The sequence below is a fragment of the Natator depressus genome, chromosome 10, assembly GCF_965152275.1.
Source record: "Natator depressus isolate rNatDep1 chromosome 10, rNatDep2.hap1, whole genome shotgun sequence".
Classification (NCBI taxonomy): Eukaryota; Metazoa; Chordata; order Testudines; family Cheloniidae; genus Natator; species Natator depressus.
In genome coordinates, this window is record NC_134243.1 from 50,944,310 (window position 1) to 50,965,690 (window position 21,381).

Sequence of the window (21,381 nt, forward strand, 5' to 3'; positions counted from 1 at the left end):
CAGGCAGGGGAAAGTGTATTGGGAGCCTCAGCCCTTCCTGTCATGTTCAATGGGAAAAGAACTTTTTATATTATTTACACTAGACAGTTTTTCTCTCCAATTTTGAATCTTTTAGTTCCATTCACTGTTTTAAGTGGCATTATGATCACGTACATCCTCCAGTTCCGTGTTGCCAAATTTTCCTCATTTTAATTAGCCTATGTAAGCTTTTATAAATTAACTCTAGCATACTCCATAACTGCACTGCAGCCCCACATCTCTGGACCCCAAAGGTATTGTTTAAAAACTTCTGCTGAGGCTCCAATCCTGCTCCAATCAAAGTCAATTACAAAATGCCTGCTGACTTCAATAGAGACAGCATTGGGCCCTGGGGAAATTTCATGAGATATGCAATTTGATTTTAATACACAAAAGAAAGGGCAGAACTTTCCACGGCATGTTACAAATTGGAAATATAGTAATTGCAGAGAATAGTGGAAATGTATTCCTTTTTATAAGTATCTGATTAGAATGAGGCAGAATATGTTAACCTTTGGGGGAAAAACTACATACTTTTACATTTTGGATTGAAGAAAGACCATTTTTTGATCTAGTCTTGAGGCCTAATCCTGCAAACATGTATGAGAATAAAGTTATTCCAATCCAGTGACCACTAAACTCAACAGGTGTCATTCCATGGGCTCTGAATTAGACTGTAAGTGTTTGCAGGGTCAGGTACTTAGCATGTGTGTTTTTAATTTAAAAAAACAAAACAAAAATTGCACCTTGACATTGGAAAGAGAGTTCAGCCGCGGTGATGTCAAACTCAGCTGGTACATGATAATTATTGGGCTGACCACACTCTTAAAAGGAATCATAATTTTGCATTGCAGGGGGACTGTTTATGGGGAATTACAGAGGATGTCCTTGAGGAGTTTGACACCTAGAAGTAAAAATAACTCATAACCATGGATTGCACAATCCACTGTTATGGATGTAAAATTAGCCATCTTATTAGGTTGAAGTCTAAAGACACAATTGGTTTAAAGAATTTATTATGTAGTGACACATAATGACAATTGTGTGTGAGGGGCTTTTGCATAAATGCCTGCACCTTTGATGATGAGCTTTGCTGCATATCTGTAAGGTTTACTTGGCTTATTTGTGCAAAATGAACTGTAATGACCGATGTTTTGCTCTGAAATCAGTCAAAACCATTAAGTGGGCTATCACTGAGTTGTACAAAGCCCTTGGAGTGCTGGCACATTCAATGTGTTGCTTTGGCAGATGGGTCTAAGTCAAATACTTCAAATCTTCAGACTGATTACTGAAGCTTAAAACAAATTAAGAATCCAATCCAGCCAAACAGTCAGTCTGCAGATTAATAAAGGCACATGTTAGTCTATCCATTACAAAATCTTAAGGCAACAGTATCTACTTGTTATTCCACTTTTTGTCAAACGAACAAAACACAGGTAGGAAATTGTGCCTCCCTCAGGAAATTGACCAGACTAGCTATCCTGGAATAAACTATTGTGCAATAGTATCCAGAGGGGAACTCTATTCTGGAATAAATCACTCTATTCAAGAATAATTAGTCCGCAATAACTATTCTGGTCAATTTCCCCCATGTAGACAAGCCCTCAGATAAACATACAACTACAAAACAGACATATGAAATTTAGAGATGGGCCCAAACAAATCCCAGATTAAAAACTCCCCCCAATTTGGGGGGAGTTTGGCTCCATATCTGATCATATCTAGCCCCTTCCTCTAATGGGCTGCATCAAAACTCTGGCTCCAAAAACCATGGAGCTTTGGAAGGGTTTAGAATCCAAATCCAGATATGCATGAAAATTTGATCACTGGCCCTAACCTCTACAATGGGCTGAAGCAAAGCTCTAAACTTTGGGGTGTGTGAAATCCAGGTGAGGCTCCAGATTTCAGTGTTGTGGCTTGCACCCACTTCTACTAAGATGTACATACAAAACCTCTGTGAACAACATCTTTATCCCTTTAATACACACTATATGGGAGTAAAACACAACCACAAAGACTTCTATTAAATGTGTAAATGCCTTGTTCTGAACTAGTACATACAGCCTAGACAGTAATATTTTAAATAAATAGACATATCAATTTCCTTGCTCTTTAAGCACATTTTTTCTGATCAGTTCTAATATTCATTTAACTAGACATTCCTTTCTACTTATATTGGAGGGGGAAAAATCTACAATACAGAGCAGGCTGGATGTATTACAGTTAAATAGTGAAGCATGTCTTCCCAGTTTTGTGATATTTTCCACGAATACATTAAATTCCCACACCTTGTCTTCTCCAATGCTTCAATGTCAAAGGCTACTTTGCTACTTACACTACTGTGTCTCCTGATTTCTAATTAATTAACCACGCTTGCTGGGAACTATGAAATAGTTGCCTCTCAGGGAAAGCCCTTATGGAGCAGATGCATTTGAAAAGGTCAGACTGGCGTTTTGGCACTAACGGCAATTCAGGGAACTTTCAAAAGTGCCTTTAAACTGAATCATGGATTTAATGTACCTCGGGTTCACTCAGGCCTCATTTCTGTGCATATAAAAGTCAACTATTTTCACTTGCAGCACTTGAGGAGGGACAGTAGTTTAAGAACAGATGCCTCACCTCCCTACATTTTTGGTTAAAGTATGAGTAAATGAAGCAGTTTTACACTTGATGAAAGAGGTCAATATAACACTTTGCATTTAATTAGCACCTTTTACCCCAAGTTCTCAAGGCATTTCACAGCCCCCTGGCAGCATATTCATTATCTCCAATTTACAGATGGGGAAATTGAGAAACAGGAAGACTTTCTCAAAGTTTTACAAAAAGAAAAGGAGTACTTGTGGCACCTCAGAGACTAACAAATTTATTTAAGCATAAGCTTTCGTGAGCTACAGCTCACTTCAGCTTATGCTCAGATAAATTTGTTAGTCTCTAAGGTGCTACAAGTACTCCTTTTCTTTTTGCGAATACAGACTAACACGGCGGCTACTCTGAAACCGGTCAAAGTTTTACAGGAAGTCAGTTCCAGAGTGGGACAGAACCCAGGAGTACTGGCTCCCAGCCTTCTTTGAACTGTTAGATAACACACCTGCCCTGTCAAAATAAAATGCTCGATGACTGCACTTCTACAAATAAAACTTTCAAGACTCTTGAATCTAACTCAGTTAGTAGTTAACAACTAAAAAAAACCTGGCTTCTGCTTTTTCCCATCTTTATTAACAGAAGGGATAAAATATCTCAAACACTACAAACTTAAATCCCAATCTAAAACCCAAGTGCAAGTAAAAAAAAAAAAAAAAAGCCCATACACAAATAAACTTAAATTACTGTAAGGACAGTTCTGTGATTTTGACTATAAAGAATGAGCCTGAAGTCCACCCAGTTTTAAGTGCCTAGCTTTAGAAATGGTGTCCATTTTATAGTCTTGAAGCTTTCAAATTCCACCCCACTGCGTGAGTTCTATCGAATAACAGAGAGTTGCTGTAAGGGACATACTCTTCTACATAACAGATGGAATTTTAAGGCTTCAGACAACTGGAAACATATTTAGTGTACCTGAAACATTTAGACCTTTTCTATAATGCCCTTATTTCACTGGGCATTAGACTTAGATTTACATTGTAAAAACACTTAAATCCAAATTGGCCTGACCGTTCCCCAAACCAATAAGGGGCAGTTTCCGATTTAAGTCAGTAGAGCTATGCTGATTTATACCAGCTGAGAATCTGGCCCTAAATGTTTCTAATAGCTGGAATTCACAAAAAGCTAAGATGGCTAATTTTTCTGAAAGGTGAGGTTCATAATCCTCTTCATAGATAAAAACATTAGGGTCTCCGGCTATTTTGAGACAATAGGGGGAATGGGGTGACTTTTCTCTTCTGTATTTTGTCTTTTTGCAATAGGTCAAAATATTTGTAAATACACTAAGGTTTGAACCATAATTTGTGTATCACATTTTGTTCATAATGGGAAAAATCAGGTATGAAACTTGAGTCTACATCACATGCAAAATGTTAACATATGGGCAAAATAACTTCAGCATTTAGTTGGCAGTATGAATATTGACATTAGTGAACCAATCTTCATCAACCTCACTATTTTGTCTGAGCATTTACTCCACAGCCCATCAAATGTGTTGCAGTCAGAAGTACCCAAGCTGGAATTTCAAGGACTCCAAAGTTCTAGGGGTCTAGGGGATCCCAGGTTTCGGTTTGTCCAACTATAAAGATAGGGAAGTACTTGCTAGAGTCAGATCAGGGTTCAAATTTCTAGCACCCCGAAAATGAAGAGTTTTAGCTCAGGCCCATTTTTACTGTGAAACAAACAGCTGAGCAACATTCACTCACACCTCCACCAGGAAAGCAGAGGTGTGGTTCACTGAGGCTACATCAAAAACTGCTTCCAGGCACAGGAAATTTTTTGAAGCTGCAGTCCTGAGAACTGGAACATTCTATAGCTATCCTGTATTAATTATCTGACTTACTGTACCATCCCTGCTTATGTACCTATATTTTTGTTACCTTCTGCATATTTTTTTATTCATCCAAGTAAACCCTTCTCAAATTAAATTTGATTTGCTCCAGCTCAAAGAAAAGCAACTAATTAGCAACTATAGGTAGAATCCTTCTCCTGCTTTTTTCTCCTAGTCAAAATTCTCATTGCTTCCATCAGGGGATTCTACCCATGTAAGGGGAGCAGAGTACTGGAATCCATCTCTGCTCTGCAGAATTGAGAGTAGGACTGTGCTCTTACTCTAAGCTTCTGCTTTGGAGCTTCATACCAGCCACAGTTTGTTCTGCTGGAGGCCTTGCAAACTGAGCACTGTGTTTCTTAGAAGGACGCTGTCATTGTAAAAACCAAAAATTCACGGTTGTTTGAAAATGCTTTGCCAATTCTTACAAGTAACACATACTATTGCTATGACTGAAAGGGGAAAATATTTTAGTTTTACGTCATGCATTTGTACAGTCAGTTTCATTCTTTCGTCCTCTATAGTTTCCCCCCCAGTTTGTTGTTCTTCCACACAGATGAGAGGGAGAGAACTACTTTTTTGTTTTTAAATAGGAAATTGAGATTGTAAAACCACAAATAGGTAGGGAGCTGCCAGGGCATGTGCAAAACTTTTAACTCATGTTTATAAACTTACTAGGCTTCACTAGTCTTGATGGTGTCTCTTTAAGATGCAGACAATTTCCTAACTCACTGTCATGATGTTTTAAATATATGGGGTAAAATTCTGGTTCCATGAAGTCAGTGGGAACTTTGCCATTGACTTCAATGGGGCCAGGATTTCACCTAAGATTTTTAACTCCCAGGTGTGCAAAGTGCATTTTTCTCAGGTTTTTTTAGTTAATTTTTAAATGCAGGTTATTGTATCAAGAGATCATTGCACTATAGACCTTGCATTATCTCCAATTACAACAGTGGATAGGGTGACCAGACAGCAAATGTGAAAAATCGGGATGGGTGTGGGGGATAATAGGACCCTATATAAGAAAAAGGGCCCAAAAATCGATGAGGAGGAGTCAATATCAATTTTTTGGGAGTGGACTACATCCACCCTGACTAAATTGGCCTTCAACATTGGTTCTCCACTTGTAAGGTAACTCCCTTCTCTTCATGTGCTAATATATATTGATGCCTGTATCTGTAATTTTCACTGTATGCATCTGAAGAAGTGGGTGTTTTACTCACGAAAGCTTATGCCCACATAAATCTGTTAGTCTTTAAGGTGCCACTGGACTCCTTGTTGTTTTTGTGAATACAGACTAACACAGCTACCCCTCTGATAAATTGGAAATACTTTCTTATTTCATGTAAGCAAAGCCCTGACTGCACTGGGAATAAATTACTTCAGTGACTGTGTGCAATTCACAGACAAGAAACATTGGTCATCTCTAAATTTTTTGGCAGTTCTGCACCTTGACTTTTTTCATTGCATGCTATATAAAAGCTGTGATCAAAGTATCCCTTCCACTACTGAAAGTACACAATCGTTCCTTATTTTTTTCAGTAGCTGCAGCAAGTATCTTGTTCAGGAAAAGCAGGATCTTTCTGCTGCATTAAAACTAAATTCCAAAGGCCTTTTTCAACTACTTTTCCTATTTCTTAGACTCTGTCCCCATATCTGATTAAATATTATTCTGTCCTCCTGTATACGTGGTCTCCTTTGATTAAAGCCATGGAGTCACTACGGTATATAGCCACAGTAAAGCAAAGCCCCATTTTTCCCTTTGTCAACTGAAGAACACAGGGATCTTCAATCCAGTCAAAGAGGCTCCTACTTCAGATTCCTTAGGACAGCAAAGTGGTAGTCAGTCTCTCTCATCTGCCTGATTTAATGTGCCTGACAGATACAGAACTGTTCAAAGAGTTCAAAGAGACATGCTTCATGCCTATGTGCTATAGATTTAAATCAAACATACAAACACTGCCATGGGAATACTTGCTCTTAGATCCCTTGGAAGACTAATCCACAGTCTAATGGAAGAGATGGAAGTCCAGTATTGATATATTTAAAACTGGAATAAACTCTAGCAGATATGCTGTAAGGGAAACCTTTACTGGCACGGGTGGACTGAATAAATTGGTAAATCGGTGCTTAAAGGCCTTATTCTAAGCCCTTCCTGTCATGTAGCAATCCCTTCCTAAAGAGGCTTGTTACGGGCAGAGAGGGAAGTTGCTGGGGAAGAATAAAGGCCCAGCTTCCTAGTCATATAAACAACCTTATCCCACATTTGCTGAGGTTCACCAATGTATCAAATTTTTAGTTCAAGCCTCAATTAAGTAGGTGGAAATTAAACAAGACATGTAAGCCTATCTATGTTGGAACATATAGTGCAACAGTCTATCCAACGACACTCAATTCCGCTGCTGCCTTTGAGTTTGGGGTAGAATGAGGATTTTATACTATTCCCTTGACCATGTCACCATTAGCACTTTCACAGGCTAATGTTACAGAAGAGCAATATCCCAATACACTGCAATTATGATTACAAATGCTCCAGTATTACAAAGCCCGCCTTACCCAAAATAGACAAGTAGTGACCAGTGAGTTTACCAGACCATCATAATACTAAAACAAACCTCTCACAGATAGATCTAAGCCAGTGCTAGCTGTATATATAAGACAATGAAGAAAACAAGTCAAATGCCTGCAAACAGAGGTCTACTATACACAAGCTGTTTTACTCAAATGTCAGGAAGAAACTGTCCAAGTTTTGCACATATTGCCACCCCTCACTATTCGGCGACAAAGTAATTGTTCTAGAGTTTTAATCTGTGCCTTGCAGGGCAAACGTGCCTTTTAAAAAATTACTAAACTGTGAAAGAGAAGTAATTTGTGCATTTTATTGTATTTTTATATAATAAAGAGGCAAAGAGACGGAAAAAAACTTTGATGTTTCCTTTACTTCAGCGTTAGGAATCCTAACTTCCCTCTCTTTTGGGGTGTGTGTGGGTGTCTTTCGAGGACCTGGCTCATTACTATACAGGAAACTGAGACATGAGATGCAACTCTGCCAGCCACCAATTGAGGGAATATTGAGTCTTAATCCTCCGCATTCCCTCTCCTCTTATTTGAGGGTTGGGAGAGATTAGCTCAGGTTTCAACTTCCTGTGACAGGTCAGATTTCTTTGATGTTATGCTGAATACAGGTAATTCTTGCCATCATAGGCCATTCTGCCTCTTTACTTACTTCCGATGCTGTGCTATAATAGGACAAAGGAACTCGAAGTCAGACCAATGCACTTCCTACTGTCTCATGCTTCAGAAGATCAGATGATTAGCGGTAGCATACAATTGTATATAGTAGGAGTTTATGCCTTTTTCTTGAAGTTTCCAGAACTAGTCACTGTAAGACAATGAATAACTGGTGTGCTCCAGTATGTCTGTCTGTGATCCACTCCAAACCTCTGTTCTGGCCAAACAATGTGCAAAGATTTTAAGGTGTCTAGGAAGCAGCAATTGCAATACTAACTATAAAATTTCTCAGATAGCAGTGCTTTAAGTGACAGGCAATCTGCAGGGTCTGTCTTAAAAGTCACACATTAAAAATGTCTACAAGACTAGTAGCCAACCAGCACCATTTACCAAATATCTACAAGACTAGTAGCCAACCAGCACCATTTTACCAAGAAACAAAAAGTTATGAGGAAGATACCTGATCTATATTTCTTTAATACTCATTTCCAGTGTAACCTTAGTGATTAACCTTTCACTTTTTCCCTCCCTGCCCCCTTCATTTTGTCAAGATTCAGTACCTGGTGGACTGAGCACGGGTATGTTGTTGGATTGCTAACAGCATATATACACAACAGTGATCTTTGTGATTCAGATTGATTGAGCTTCTCTTTCTATGCCATTTTCCATTTCTGTCTTAAAGTGACCTTTCAATATCTAGTGTACCTTTTTGCTGTAAGTCCTGCCCTATGGTTAACACTAAATTATATTGAATTATAATGCATGATTTAACTAACCTAAAACAAATCAAATAATATACTTTTTACCCATAATCTCCAAGTGCTTTACAAAATGGTATAAGCATTGTTACCACCATCTAACAGGGAACATGAAGTGACTTGCCCAAAAAATCACACAGAGTCAGTGTCAAAGCCAGGAATAGAGTTTAGGTTTCCTGTCTCCCAGTCCATCCAAACAACCAAATAATTTAGCTCCTGTTTGTAAGCAACATTTCCTTTAAAGACATTCCGAATATGTACCCCACAGTACATCCTGCTATTCTCACACCAGGAACAGTCTCTGGGGTTACTAGGTCAATGAACCAAAGCAAAGATTTCTAACACTAAAAAAAGGACCATTTATCAGCAGCAAAACCTCCCAAACAACTTTTAGGCATATTCCACCTGTTGTGGTTTTAAGTGTTTCCTAGCAGGTACAAAACTCCCTCCCCCCAAAAAACCAACAACCCTGCAAGAGCACTGTTAACATATGCATCTTTATGCCAGTTGAGAGCAGCATGATGCAGAGCCTTTTACAACCACCTGTGCCAAAAGCAGGAACAAACTTCATTTTCGAAGGTGGAGGAGATGGTGGGGAAGTGCATAGGGATGTGTTTTTATCAGGCAGCCACAGTAGAACAAAACCTTTTTGTGCACATCCATGACTCCAATAGCAGCAGGCCTACAGAGAAGCCTTTCTGACTTCCAGAGAGGCAAGAATAGAGACAGCCATCTCTTGTTGAGCATAAGGGATGCAAGGTGGGATTATTGTGCTGTTTTCATGGAGTGCAGAAATGCATGTCAAGTCAGTGTTTGGCCCTTTGTTGATGATGATTAAACTCACCCCAATTATTTACAAGTATCAAATCTGCAGAATCTCAACCTTGAGAGGGATATCCAACACATCATCTCCGAAGTGCTTACAGACATGAACTAATGATATTTTTTAAATGTTATATTAATATCATGATTTAATCCTCCACCTCCTTTAACCTTTGTAGCAACACCTGAAAATAATATTCTCAATTACAAAACACACCACCTGCAGCAAGGACTACATTCAGCTGTGTTCTTTGGTCATGGAAAGAGAGCAGGAATTCGTTTGGCATTCTCTCTCATTTGGGTCTGATTCTTGAATTTTGCCTGTACTGAACAGAGATGTTAACTGACAGCAGGCATAAAGAACCCCGATCCTGTAAGCTGCTCCATGACTCCTGTGCCAATTGAGTGCTCCTTGGGGCTCTGGGTGAATATAGACATATGCCTGTGTGGATCCGATTTCACGATGGGGTCTTCAGGTTTGCATCTTTTGAGAAGTCTACCTAGTAAAGGAATAAGTTTGCCACTTTACTTCCTTAAGTAACTTTGTACATGAAATAAAGAAAGAAAGAAAACAAACCTGTGCATTTTCCTCCTTTTTCTAGGTGTTGTACTTTCAGTTGTGTTAGCCAGTGTTCTTGGAGTTATCATCATGCTTGCAGTAGCCTTTTGGCTGCTTAGGAAGAAGAGGTAAGAGATTTTGCTGTCCCACCTTTGTTTGTTTAAACATGGTAAATATGTTGATTCTCCTCTATGACTAGTGGACCTAAGCAGACGAAACCCATTTCATAGAAAACAGAGAATAAATATGAACTCAAGCTGGTGTACCGGAGATGACTTTTGTCCCAATGTACCTGTCCCTCTACCCTAACCCCTATAGAGGTGCTCAGTTTTTTGCCAAAATACCTCAGCGATGCTCACATTAAACCCCCTGTCAAGGTTCCTTCCCCACTCTGAACTCTAGGGTACAGATGTGGGGACCTGCATGAAAACCCCCCTAAGCTTATTTTTACCAGCTTAGGTTAAAAATTCCCCAAGGTACAAACTATTTTACCTTTTGCCCTTGGACTTTATTGCTGCCACCACCAAGCGTCTAACAAATATATAACAGGGAAAGAGCCTGCTTGTAAACATCTTTCCCCCCAAAATCCTCCTAAACCCTACACCCCCTTTCCTGGGGAAGGCTTGATAAAAATCCTCACCAATTTGCATAGGTGAACACAGACCCAAACCCTTGGATCTTAAGAACAATGAAAAAGCAATCAGGTTCTTAAAAGAGAAATTTAATTAAAGTAAAAGAATCACCTCTGTAAAATCAGGATTGTAAATACCTTACAGGGTAATCAGATTCAAGACAGAGAATCCCTCTAGGCAAAACCTTAAGTTACAAAAAGACACAAAACCAGGAATATACATTTCATTCAGCACAGCTTATTTTATCAGCCATTTAAACAAAACAGAATCTAACGCATATCTAGCTAGATTACTTACTAAGTTCTAAGACTCCATTCCTTTTCTGTTCCCAGCAAAAGCATCACACAGACACAGAGAACCTTTGCTTCTCCCCCCTCCAGCTTTGAAAGTATCTTGTCTCCTCATTGGTCATTTTTGTCAGGTGCCAGCAAGGTTATCCTAGCTTCTTAACCCTTTACAGGTGACCAGGAGGGAGTTAAAGGTGTTTACCCTTCCCTTTATATTTATGACACCCCCAAAGATAAGGAGTTCAGAAATGAGGAAAAGTCTTGTAGCATGCATCTATGGAGAGTGGACTGAAATGCTTTCGGTCCTGGATAGCTCCAGGGAGTAGAGGCTAGGGAATGAGCTCCTACCTTAGCTGGGGTGGACAGCTGGCTAGATGATGTGCTCTCTCCCAGCATTTGCCATCGCTCACCTCCCTCTATTTGTTCTTTCCCTGATCCCATTTCTGTTGCTTAAAATTTACCTGCTTTTAGCTGCTCTCTGAATCTGCTGCTGTGCATATGCAGTTGGAAAGGAAGTCAGACTAGAAGAGAGTGGAGTTTTAGAATAAATCCCTACCACAGGAAGGGTTATGTCAATTAAGGGATGGAGTCCTATATGATATATATTGAGAGCACTTGGTTTTTATAGCAATCAATCTGCGTTAGTTCTGGAGGAGAGACCAAGGTTGCTTATTTCCCCTTTGCCAACTCAAAGTTTTTCCTTGTAATGAACACTAGCTTTGTACAATGCATAAACTGTTATCCCTACATATTTTTAAGTACTGGCCCCAGTGAGTGGTGCAAAGTGCACTAGTACTGAAAGAATTACCCCATACCCTGAAAAATAACGTGTTTTAAATAGTCATGGATGCTTTTACAATTTCACTTTGCTAATATAATTATTTTGTTATAGTTGCAAAAAGGAACAAGAAGACAACAGAAGAGTCATCTACAAGCCAGCCATTGACAAAGAGGATGACAACACCTCTAAAGTATGAATTCCTACTCTGCCACAGAACTCTCTTTTCATTCATGGCATCGAGAGAAGTTTGCCTTGGGCAACATGTTTCTTGTCTCCAGCCAGTTATAAGCGTTGGCTGCACCTTTAAAACAAAGCAGCCAAAACACTCTGTGGTAGTCCTTGCCCACCTGAACCAAACCAGTTTTCTCCCAAGCATGAAAAGCAGTCACTGAGAACTTTTTTGTTTTTGTGTCAAATATTACAAAATGTCACTGACCTGAAGAAAGGACCAAAAACTTCACACCTGTTAAAGTTTGTCCTAAATTACCTGAAGCAAGCAATCTAATCAAATGCTTGTCTATTTGCACAAGAGCTTGGAGAGATGTAATCAGCCAGTATTCTGGCTAGACTTGAGGGCCAAATATCTCACTATACTATGTTCATAGAACCTTAGAAATGCAGGGCGGGAAGGGACCTTGAGAAATTCATGTTGGCTGCATGTTGGGCCTTTTTAATTTATTAATCATAAACTTGAGCTTTATGGGCTATTCATGCCACATTTCCCACTAAACATTGAAGTCTAAAGATATTCATTAATCGGTTATCACTACTGTATGGGAGTGCCTATATCCACTTCCCTGCTAAAAAAAATCAAACTAGGTGCTTCTCCAACAGTGGGAACTTTAGCGTAGACCAGGTGCCAGTGCTAGCACTGTGTCTCCTAGACCTGCTAGTGTAGATCAGCCAGTGGCATTTTAACCACATGGTTGAGATGATAGTTGCTAATTGCAGTGGACAGTCTTCTGTGCTAGCACAGCCATTGGTGGAGCTGCAACAGTGGGAAATATTAGGGGGAAGAGGCTAGCATAGCTATAACGAGAGCCTCTTGGGCAGTCAGTGGTGTTTGAACCTAGAACCTCCAGTGCTAGATACATACGTCTCTCTACTACTTGAGCTAAAGACTCCTAAGCTAGGTGCTATATAAGACTCATTACCTGTTATGTGTGTCAATTGCTAAAGGGTGATGAAAATGATACTCCCCTTGTGTGATTTCCATAGATATAATCTAAACCCTTCCTCACATTTTATTGTGCTAATTTTATTTAAAATGTATGCCTGAATAGTGGGGGGATAATGCAATTACTACTTTTAATCAATCTGCTTTCCATTATAATCATGAAGCTGATTACTTTGATTGTGTGAAATGAGTATTGACTAATACTCAGCATGTATTATTAGATTGCATAGTAGATGGCTTTGATGAATTAGTTGTCTGAATTTAGCAATTTAATTATTAAAAGAGAAAATGAATTTAATTAGAATTATCATCTCAGATCTCATAAAATGAGTACACAAAGTTTTCACTGGCTCCAGCATTATTTCCATTATCCATCTTCAAAAGTGTTCAACATAGACTAACTCTGCTTCCATTGAAGACAATGGGAGATTTATCATTGACTTCAGTGGGAACAAAATCAAGCTAATCTCAATCTCCATATATAGGGAATCCCTCTGGAACCTGTATTGCTGAAACTTTAGGTGTAACACTAGGGTAACATCTCAGCAATTTGAAATGCTCAGGCATGACTTGCCAGACAGGAACTCAGTCATAGTGGAGATGGGTCTGAAACACAATCCCAGATCTGAACGCCAATGAACACTGGGGAAGTTCCGATCTGAACTTTGGAGCTTGGACCCATTTCCCTTCTGAGTAGCTCTAGTGTACACTACTGTTGGCATATAGAACTGAAGAATTAGCACTGGGAAGGAGGACAGTTAGTAATACCATAATTACGAAGAATATGATATGTTTGAACTTTCAAATTGAGCACACTGATATAAGTTATGCAGTTAATAGTCTGACTGGTATCATCATCATCCTTCCCCTTTTCCCTATTAATTGGTATGGGGAAATTAGTTTTTGTAATTTCCCCCTACTGTTACTCACACCTTCTTGTCAACTGTTTGAAATGGGCCACCCTCATTACCACTTTAAAAGTGATTTTTCCTCCCTTGGTATTCTACTGTTAATTGAATTGTCTCGTTAGTACTGACCCCCCCCACTTGGTAAGGCAACTCCCATCTTTTCATGGACTGTGTATATAAACCTGCTACTATATTTTCCACTCCATGCATCTGATGAAGTGGGTTTTAGCCCACGAAAGCTTATGCCCAAATAAATTTGTTAGTCTCTAAAGTGCCAACAGGACTCCTTGTTGTTTTTATATGAAAGTTAAGTTACAAATACTGTACTTGGTAACCAAGACCCCGCATTCCAGTTATAATCCTGGATTTTCATTTAAATTGCAAGGAGTCCGGTGGCACCTTAAAGACTAACAGATTTATTTGGGCATAAGCTTTCGTGGGTAAAAAACCACTTCTTCAGATGCATTTAAATTTCATTACTTTTAATTTTGGTGTTTGGTGTTCTGTACAGTAGAATATTGCTTTAAATTGCTCAGACTTTCACACAAGAAAGTCATATAATTTTGCTAATCATTGTCCTGGATTTTTTTTAAATGGATAAGTAAAATAGATCCTGAGCTGTAATCTAACCCCATTGTGCCTCTCTGGCACAGGAAAAAAAGTGAGAAAGCACATAGGCCTTCCTAGTTGAGGATTATATTACTGTCATTTACAGTAAGGCTCCTTTACACCACTCTGGCAAGGTAAAGGAGCTTTAACTGACTAAGAATGGGAACAATTAACGAACATTAGCAGCTTGCCTGCTTAGTTGTTACATTTCTGCTCTGCCTCAGGGACAGAGCCTGCTTCACACAGCCCTACGCCTCAAGCCCAGGATGCAGCAACAGCGAGGAGAGGGACAGAGTGAATCTCTCTCTCTCACTCATTCACAAATAGGCAGGCGCTCAGCCTCACCCCCTTAATGTCTCTCCATGGACCCATGCATGCCTAGCCTCTCCCACCCCCCCTCAGGTGATCTGCTCTCTGCTGTTGCCTGCTCCCAGCAGATGTGCCCGGGCTGCCGCAAAAGGGCATGTGTTTCCCACAGATTTCTTTGCTCCCCCATTTTTCTGCAAGGGAGCCAAGAAATCTGCGGAAGGTATGAATTCTGCGCCCCCTGCCAGGCACAGAATTCCCCCAGGAGTAACTACTTAGACCAGTGATACTCAGACTGCGGCTCACGAGCCACAAGTGGCTCATTAATGAGTCTCTGCTGCACATGATATTAAAACACTTGTGATTTAATTAACAACCAATCAGGATACTTTTACTATGCTATTAACCAATTAAGTTATCAACTTGCACTAAGTTATTAACTTATTTGCTGTGAGAATATATATTATATACACACACACACACACACACACACACACACACACACATAAATATTTCCCCACCATACTGTTTAAAAATGACTAGTACTATAGTAAATGAAACAATGAATTCACACTACTGTGGCTCTTTTGGGTAATGTTGATCGCTAATTTGGCTTGTGAACCACTGAAGCCTCTGTATCACTGACTTAGACTATGTCTACACTACAGCTTATGTTGGCATAATTTATATTGCTCAGGGTGTAAATAAACGCTGGCATTGACGCTCATATACACACTGCTACGTTGGCAGGAGAGCTTCTCCTGCCGACATAGCTTCTGCCATTCATGGAAGTGGGGTTTTTATGCCAATGGGAGAGCTCTCCCCCGTCGGCACAGAATGTCTTCACCAGATGCGCTGCAGTGGCACCGCTGTATTGGTACAGCTGCGTCGCTGCAGCTCTGTACATATAGACATGGCCTTAGAGAGTAAAAACAAGTAATTAGCTGACTGAAGCTCATTTGAGTTACTACATCTAAAGCTTCAGCTCCAATTAATGCCGAAGGGCTCAGCTCAGCAATAAACATTCACCCATACCACATCATTTTCCAATTAAGTTTAATCATCTAATTTCTCTGGAGTCAAAATATTTACAGGCTTCTAACAAATCAGCAAATATAAAAGGCAAAATAATTACTATGAATCACCTCCTGAAGCTGCTGTTTTTAAAAAATAAAAAACAGGTTTCCCTCAGTAGCTATATATATGCGCTTAGGATTTTAAATACTAAAATGAATATTTATCTCTCTAAATGTTTATTTGTCCAATATTTCCACTTACAAAGCAATTGGTGATGAAGATTAAACCCAAAGTTTTCAGTTCAGATGAATTGACTGCATAATAGAAATTTAGAAGATGGATAAAATACAAGGGAAAAGCCAAACTGTAAATGAGGAAAGCATATAGTCGATGGATAATGTATGAAGAAAAAAATTACTTATTAGAAATTTTAGGGCAATATAAAGCATGCATAGACACTAGAGCTACCGGCCCTAAAACCAATCCAAATATATTCTCAAGTAAATAGGATGTCAACAAAAAAATGTGTGAAAAGAACATGTTGCATAAATTCGGTTAATTTTGCAGTATGGAGAGAGCCTAAAACACTTTTACGACATCGAGGCTTGTATTCCACAAAGGTTAACTGATAGACAAAAGACTTTGTATCCAACCTCTGAGAAGAGACGCTTCTAATTCACTTTAACAATAAAATCCTAAATTATACTGAGCGGTGACCAAGTCATTGGCATCCTAGATGATGATCACCAAACATTAAAACTGAATCCAGTGCAACTGATGCCGCAAGCAACTGTGTAACAGACCATCGGGAAAACTGGATGAAAGGAGGGTGGAACAAATCCAGACAAGTAAATATTTGGTCCATAGGCATTTCATAAGATGATATGATTAGGGTGACCATATTTCCCTATGCTGAATATGGGACACCTGGTAAAATTACTCATATTCAAGCGAGTTCAACGGCAAACAATCAGAACTATGCAGTACAAACATTCAAATTAACATCAAGTTGACTAACCCGTTAAAAAGAAATCCTGCGTAGTTGGATATTCATTGTGCACCAGGGCCCAGGGAACCTGACAGCAGGGGCTTCAGCGAACCCAGCCAGAGAGGTGACTCAGCAGGGGAGGGTGCCTAGAGAACGGAGCAGCCCCGCACTCCCTGAGGCAGGACCCATGGAGGCAGGTGAAGAGGGTGCTAAGGGCTGCTGTGGAACCTGAAGATTCGGGGCATGAACAGGCTGGAAATTGCTTCCCTGCCCCCACCACTCCAGAGCTTAGCTGTGGGGTGGGGAGGCTTCCCTGTGCCAGCACTGTGTGATGCTTTGGCACATGCAGGACTTGGCTCCTCCTGGCCAGTGCCCTGGGCTAGAGAGTCTTGGGCTTTCCCAGGATGCTGGCCCAGCCAGAGGCAGGTTTCAGAGTAACAGCCGTGTTAGTCTGTATACGCAAAAAGAAAAGGAGTACTTGTGGCACCTTAGAGACTAACCAATTTATTTGAGCATAAGCTTTCGTGAGCTACAGCTCACTTCATCGGATGCATACTGTGGAAAGCATTCCATACAGTATTCCACAGTATGTATCCGATGAAGTGAGCTGTAGCTCACGAAAGCTTATGCTCAAATAAATTGGTTAGTCTCTAAGGTGCCACAAGTACTCCTTTTCTTTTTGCAGCCAGAGGCAGTAAGGAAAGGAAGGAGCGTGCCGGCCAGGCTGCTGGTGAGCTGAGCGTGCAGCCCAGGGGCTGGTTCTCCGCACAGAGCTGGGAGTGGGACACGCCCCACCGGGGAGGGATATGGAGGAGCAGCGGGGCTGCAGGGGCAAAGCAGGGAGAGGATAGAGAGGGGGAACACATAAAGGGCCGATGGGTGGGCAGCACAGGCGACATGTAACTGGCCACTACCTGGCGCCTGCCCACACTCACCAGCCACCACAGCTCACAGTGCGCAGCCAGTACCAGCTGGAAATGGGACAGGGTTGGGGCCCTGCTGGCCAAGAGCAGGCATGCAGCATGGGCTGCACTGACAGACCAGCAGGGGGAGTGGCTGGCACCATGCGCTGCATCTTCGCCCCACCACCAGTCTTGCACACCCACCCCCATTGGCAGCCACTGTACCCCTCCTCCTCCCGCCACTGGTGGGCAGGCAGCTGGCAAGCAGGGATCTGGCTAGAAGCAGGACCTGCCAGTACTGGGGCATGGCGGGGAAGACAGAAAATATGGGTCAGTTTGCCCATTTTTAAAAAAAAGTCGAGACACGTGCAGGAGGGCCTAAATACGGGACGGTCCCTTTAAAAATGGGACATCTGGTCACCCTAGTTATGATGATCAATTCTCTCATGCAGCACTATGATAGAAATCTAAAACCAGAGAGCTGCTGCATTTTATCTGACACTTAAAAAGGAGCAAATGTAAGGGTTAAAATAGAATGGAAACCTTAAGGATAGTGGCCAATATACAACCAGATTAACACGTGTATTGCATGTAATTAAATATTTGGTGATATGCATATGATTATGAATAAAAATTAATTAATTCATTAAAAATTATGAATAAAACTTTTCCTTTTAAGAATGAGCAGACAGTGGACGGTAATTTTAAGTATAAAATGGAGCAGGAGGAAACTTACTCCATAGCATTTCTTCTCGCACATGGCTTCTGAATTAGATAGTAAGTGATGTAGACACTCTATCATGGCAATATCATCTGGAGACATTAAGTGCATTCATCCACTATCACGATGATAAAGAGGGAATCCATAACTGTTTATTCTTGAGCTCTACAGCGGCATCCCATGCATGTTACTTAAATTACAGTGAATACACTGATTTAGTATGTGGAAGACAGATTTCCTCCTGTTTACACTTTATAATTCCTTTTCTTGAGCACACAGTTCCAAAGAAGGCCATGTAGCTAATCAAGTTCTAGCCAATAGACTTATCCTTTGATGCCCACACAAGTTGAAAATATCATTTAGATCACTCCCCTTCAACCCCCACTCCCCAGCTCCTTTTATAAAACATTTAAATCCTATTTAGCTCTTTGGAATCTTGATCAGTCTCAGAATTTGTACTAATTTATACAAATAAATGTTTTCTTACTTACATAAATGTTGATACTAGCAAAATAAGGGAAGTGACATTTAAATACGTGATATGATGTGCTGCAACAAATAACCACACAAGGTACCAAATTAAGTCCATTACTGGTGTAGGTACTTCTACTAATTCATTCATTTTCAAATATTAACTTCATTAACCACACAAACAGAATCTGGATGATTTCTAGTGCAAACACAGGTTGAGAAATTCTATTGAAGGTCATCTACATGCAGTTGATCCTGAGTGAATTATAAACTGTTTGGAAAAAGTTTCTTAGTTCTCCAACTCACTTTATACAGCTGACATTTAAAAACAAAAACACAAAACAATTCAAATTCCAGTGCCTCCTTCACTTCCCTGAATTACGGAAGTATGTATGGCCCTTGATAGCAAATGACAGTGCTGCTTAATTATAGCCTTGGCCCCAAGTTTTCCAAAGCCTAAGCAAAACAACTTGTGTGGTCCACCAAGCTCACACCCTGCCTCACAGCTTTCCTTCCCATACTCCCATCTGTCTCAAGCCAACCTCCATCCCTTAGACTGTGCTAACCACCTCCTTCACCCTTGCTGAGTCACCACAATCACTGGTAAAATCCTAAAATGGACCAAGAAACCAGGTTGTGCAGCCAAAGTACAATTTTCTACCTGAAAACCTGCCGTCTCTGTTACTGAAAGCGTAACAGAGACAGCAATTAAGTATTTGAGCATATGATGGGGTGAGCCCACTAGCGCTAGCCAGACAAGACTATGGCTAGGGAATTTAGAATGAGGAGCTACTAAACAAGGCCCCCTGAGACTGCTGCTAATTAATTATTACAGTTTAGCTACAAACACGACGTCAACCACTTGGTAAGATAGGCTAATATCCCAGTATCTCCACTAGCAACCACCTAGTGTTTAAAATATTCTCTGGCATCTCGAACGCTAATGAAATCATGTAAGCATTAGCACTGCTGTATTGTTCTGGGTGGATCTGAAAAAATATCTGCTGACAACTGAGTCTAAGTAATTAAATTAAAAATCTCTACCAGGTGTTTGTCCTATTCTTGAGAAAACAGGCTCGATGGAAGATACAGGCAGTGTGTCCAGCGAACAGGGTATTGTACTAAGAAACTGAAACCTGGATTCTATTCCTGTCTCTACCACCAACTCATTGTGTGATCCTGGGATGATCGCCGCAGTTTGCCCATCTGTACAAAAGGGATCATTATAATGACCTTCCTTTGTAGACCACTAAGATCTACAGAAAGGAAAGTGTTATGTAAAAGCTAAATTAAAGACTGTCAACTCAAAGAATATAGGTTTTCCACATTAGTTTCTAAACAAAACAGGAAGAGACGGGCGCCAAAGAATGCAATCCACAAAAACCAGCATGCTAGGTAGGGAGCTGCCTAAGCTAGCCAATCATTTTAAAGTTTTTATCCACAGTGGAACAGTCATTGAGCCAGAGAGAGAGAGAGACTGACTGAAGTCCTGAGGTTAAGGCACCCACCTGGGAAGTGACGGACCCCAGGTCCAGTCCCTCTGCTCCAATCACTCTTTCATTATTTATACAAAGTGGAACAACTTCAGCAGAAAAGACTGAAGTGTCCCACATTAGAATATCCCATAACTAAGCGCTTAGAGCGCCTCTCCTGAGATGTGGGATACTCCAGTTCAAATCCTTTCTCCCTCTCCATAAGAAGGGGAATTGAACCTGGGTCTCTCACCACCCAGGCAAGTGCTCTAACCACTGACCTAATAGTCATAAGGTATGTGGCAGTGACACCATCACTGGATTTTGAATGGGACTCTGTGAACGCCCTACCGAATTGGGCCATGCATGTGACTAAGGGCTTGTCTACACTGGCACTTTACAGCACTGCAACTTTCTCACTCAGGGGTGTGAAAAAACACCCCCCTGAGCACAGCAAGTTTCAGCGCTGTAAAGCGCCAGTGTAGACAGTGCACCAGCGGTGGGAGCTACGCCCCTCATGGAGGTGGGTTTTTTAGAGCGCTGGGAGACCTCTCTCCCAGCGCTCCGCCACAACTACACAAGCCATGTTAAAGCACTGCCACAGCAGCACTTTAACGTTGCCAGTGTAGACTAGCCCTTAGGCTGCTCAATGCCTATCTTCCCTTGGTTTGTAAATCTCTTTGGAGCTCAGGCAGGGAGATAGGGCATATGCAGTGTTTCTCCCTCTATGCATCCAGATGCCCGAGGAGGAACCATAGGCATCTAGGAAACTATCACCCTGAAAACTTAGGCGCCAAGTTTAGGTGACTACAGAGTTTGGCAGGAATTTTGTGGATTGCAGTGGAGGCAAACCAGGATTTAGGTGCCTAAATCCCAGACTTAGGCACGTAAGTACCTTTGTGGATCCCACCCAATATTTCTAGTTTGCACGTAGCAGCCTTCCTAGGAGTTGCCTGGATTCTTCTGCAAAGATAATAGTCTTAGATGAGCAGAGAAACTCTGGATATATTGTACTGCTCATGCATCTGAGCCCTCCAAAACCCAAATGGAAAACAGACAATTAAAATATGTGCAACACTCAAACTGAGGTGCAGACCAAATGTAAACATGTAACAATGCAGCATTACATTAACATATATAAAGTTTTCTAAAGCCTTAATATGAGTCACCATTGCTAACAATTTTCAGTAACCAAACAATCACCACTAGGTTTCCAAAAAGCCAGTTTAATTTAGGTCTAAAATGAGTGTG

At 40.7% G+C, this 21,381-nt stretch overlaps 2 protein-coding genes across 2 annotated transcripts in view; one reads left to right on the plus strand and one right to left on the minus strand.

Moving 5' to 3' along the window:
* CA12 (carbonic anhydrase 12) overlaps positions 1–11,912 on the plus strand; it is a 43,613-nt gene extending 31,701 nt beyond the window's left edge. The window contains exons 9-11 of the mRNA XM_074966116.1: positions 8,272–8,298; positions 9,903–9,987; positions 11,671–11,912. Coding sequence (XP_074822217.1) covers positions 8,272–8,298; positions 9,903–9,987; positions 11,671–11,755 — 197 coding nt within the window. The 3' untranslated portion in view covers positions 11,756–11,912. The remainder of the gene's footprint in view (positions 1–8,271; positions 8,299–9,902; positions 9,988–11,670) is intronic.
* The window catches only part of APH1B (aph-1B gamma-secretase subunit), a 108,528-nt gene that overhangs the window by 64,707 nt on the left and 22,440 nt on the right, over positions 1–21,381 (minus strand). The gene's annotated exons all lie outside the window — the stretch shown is intronic.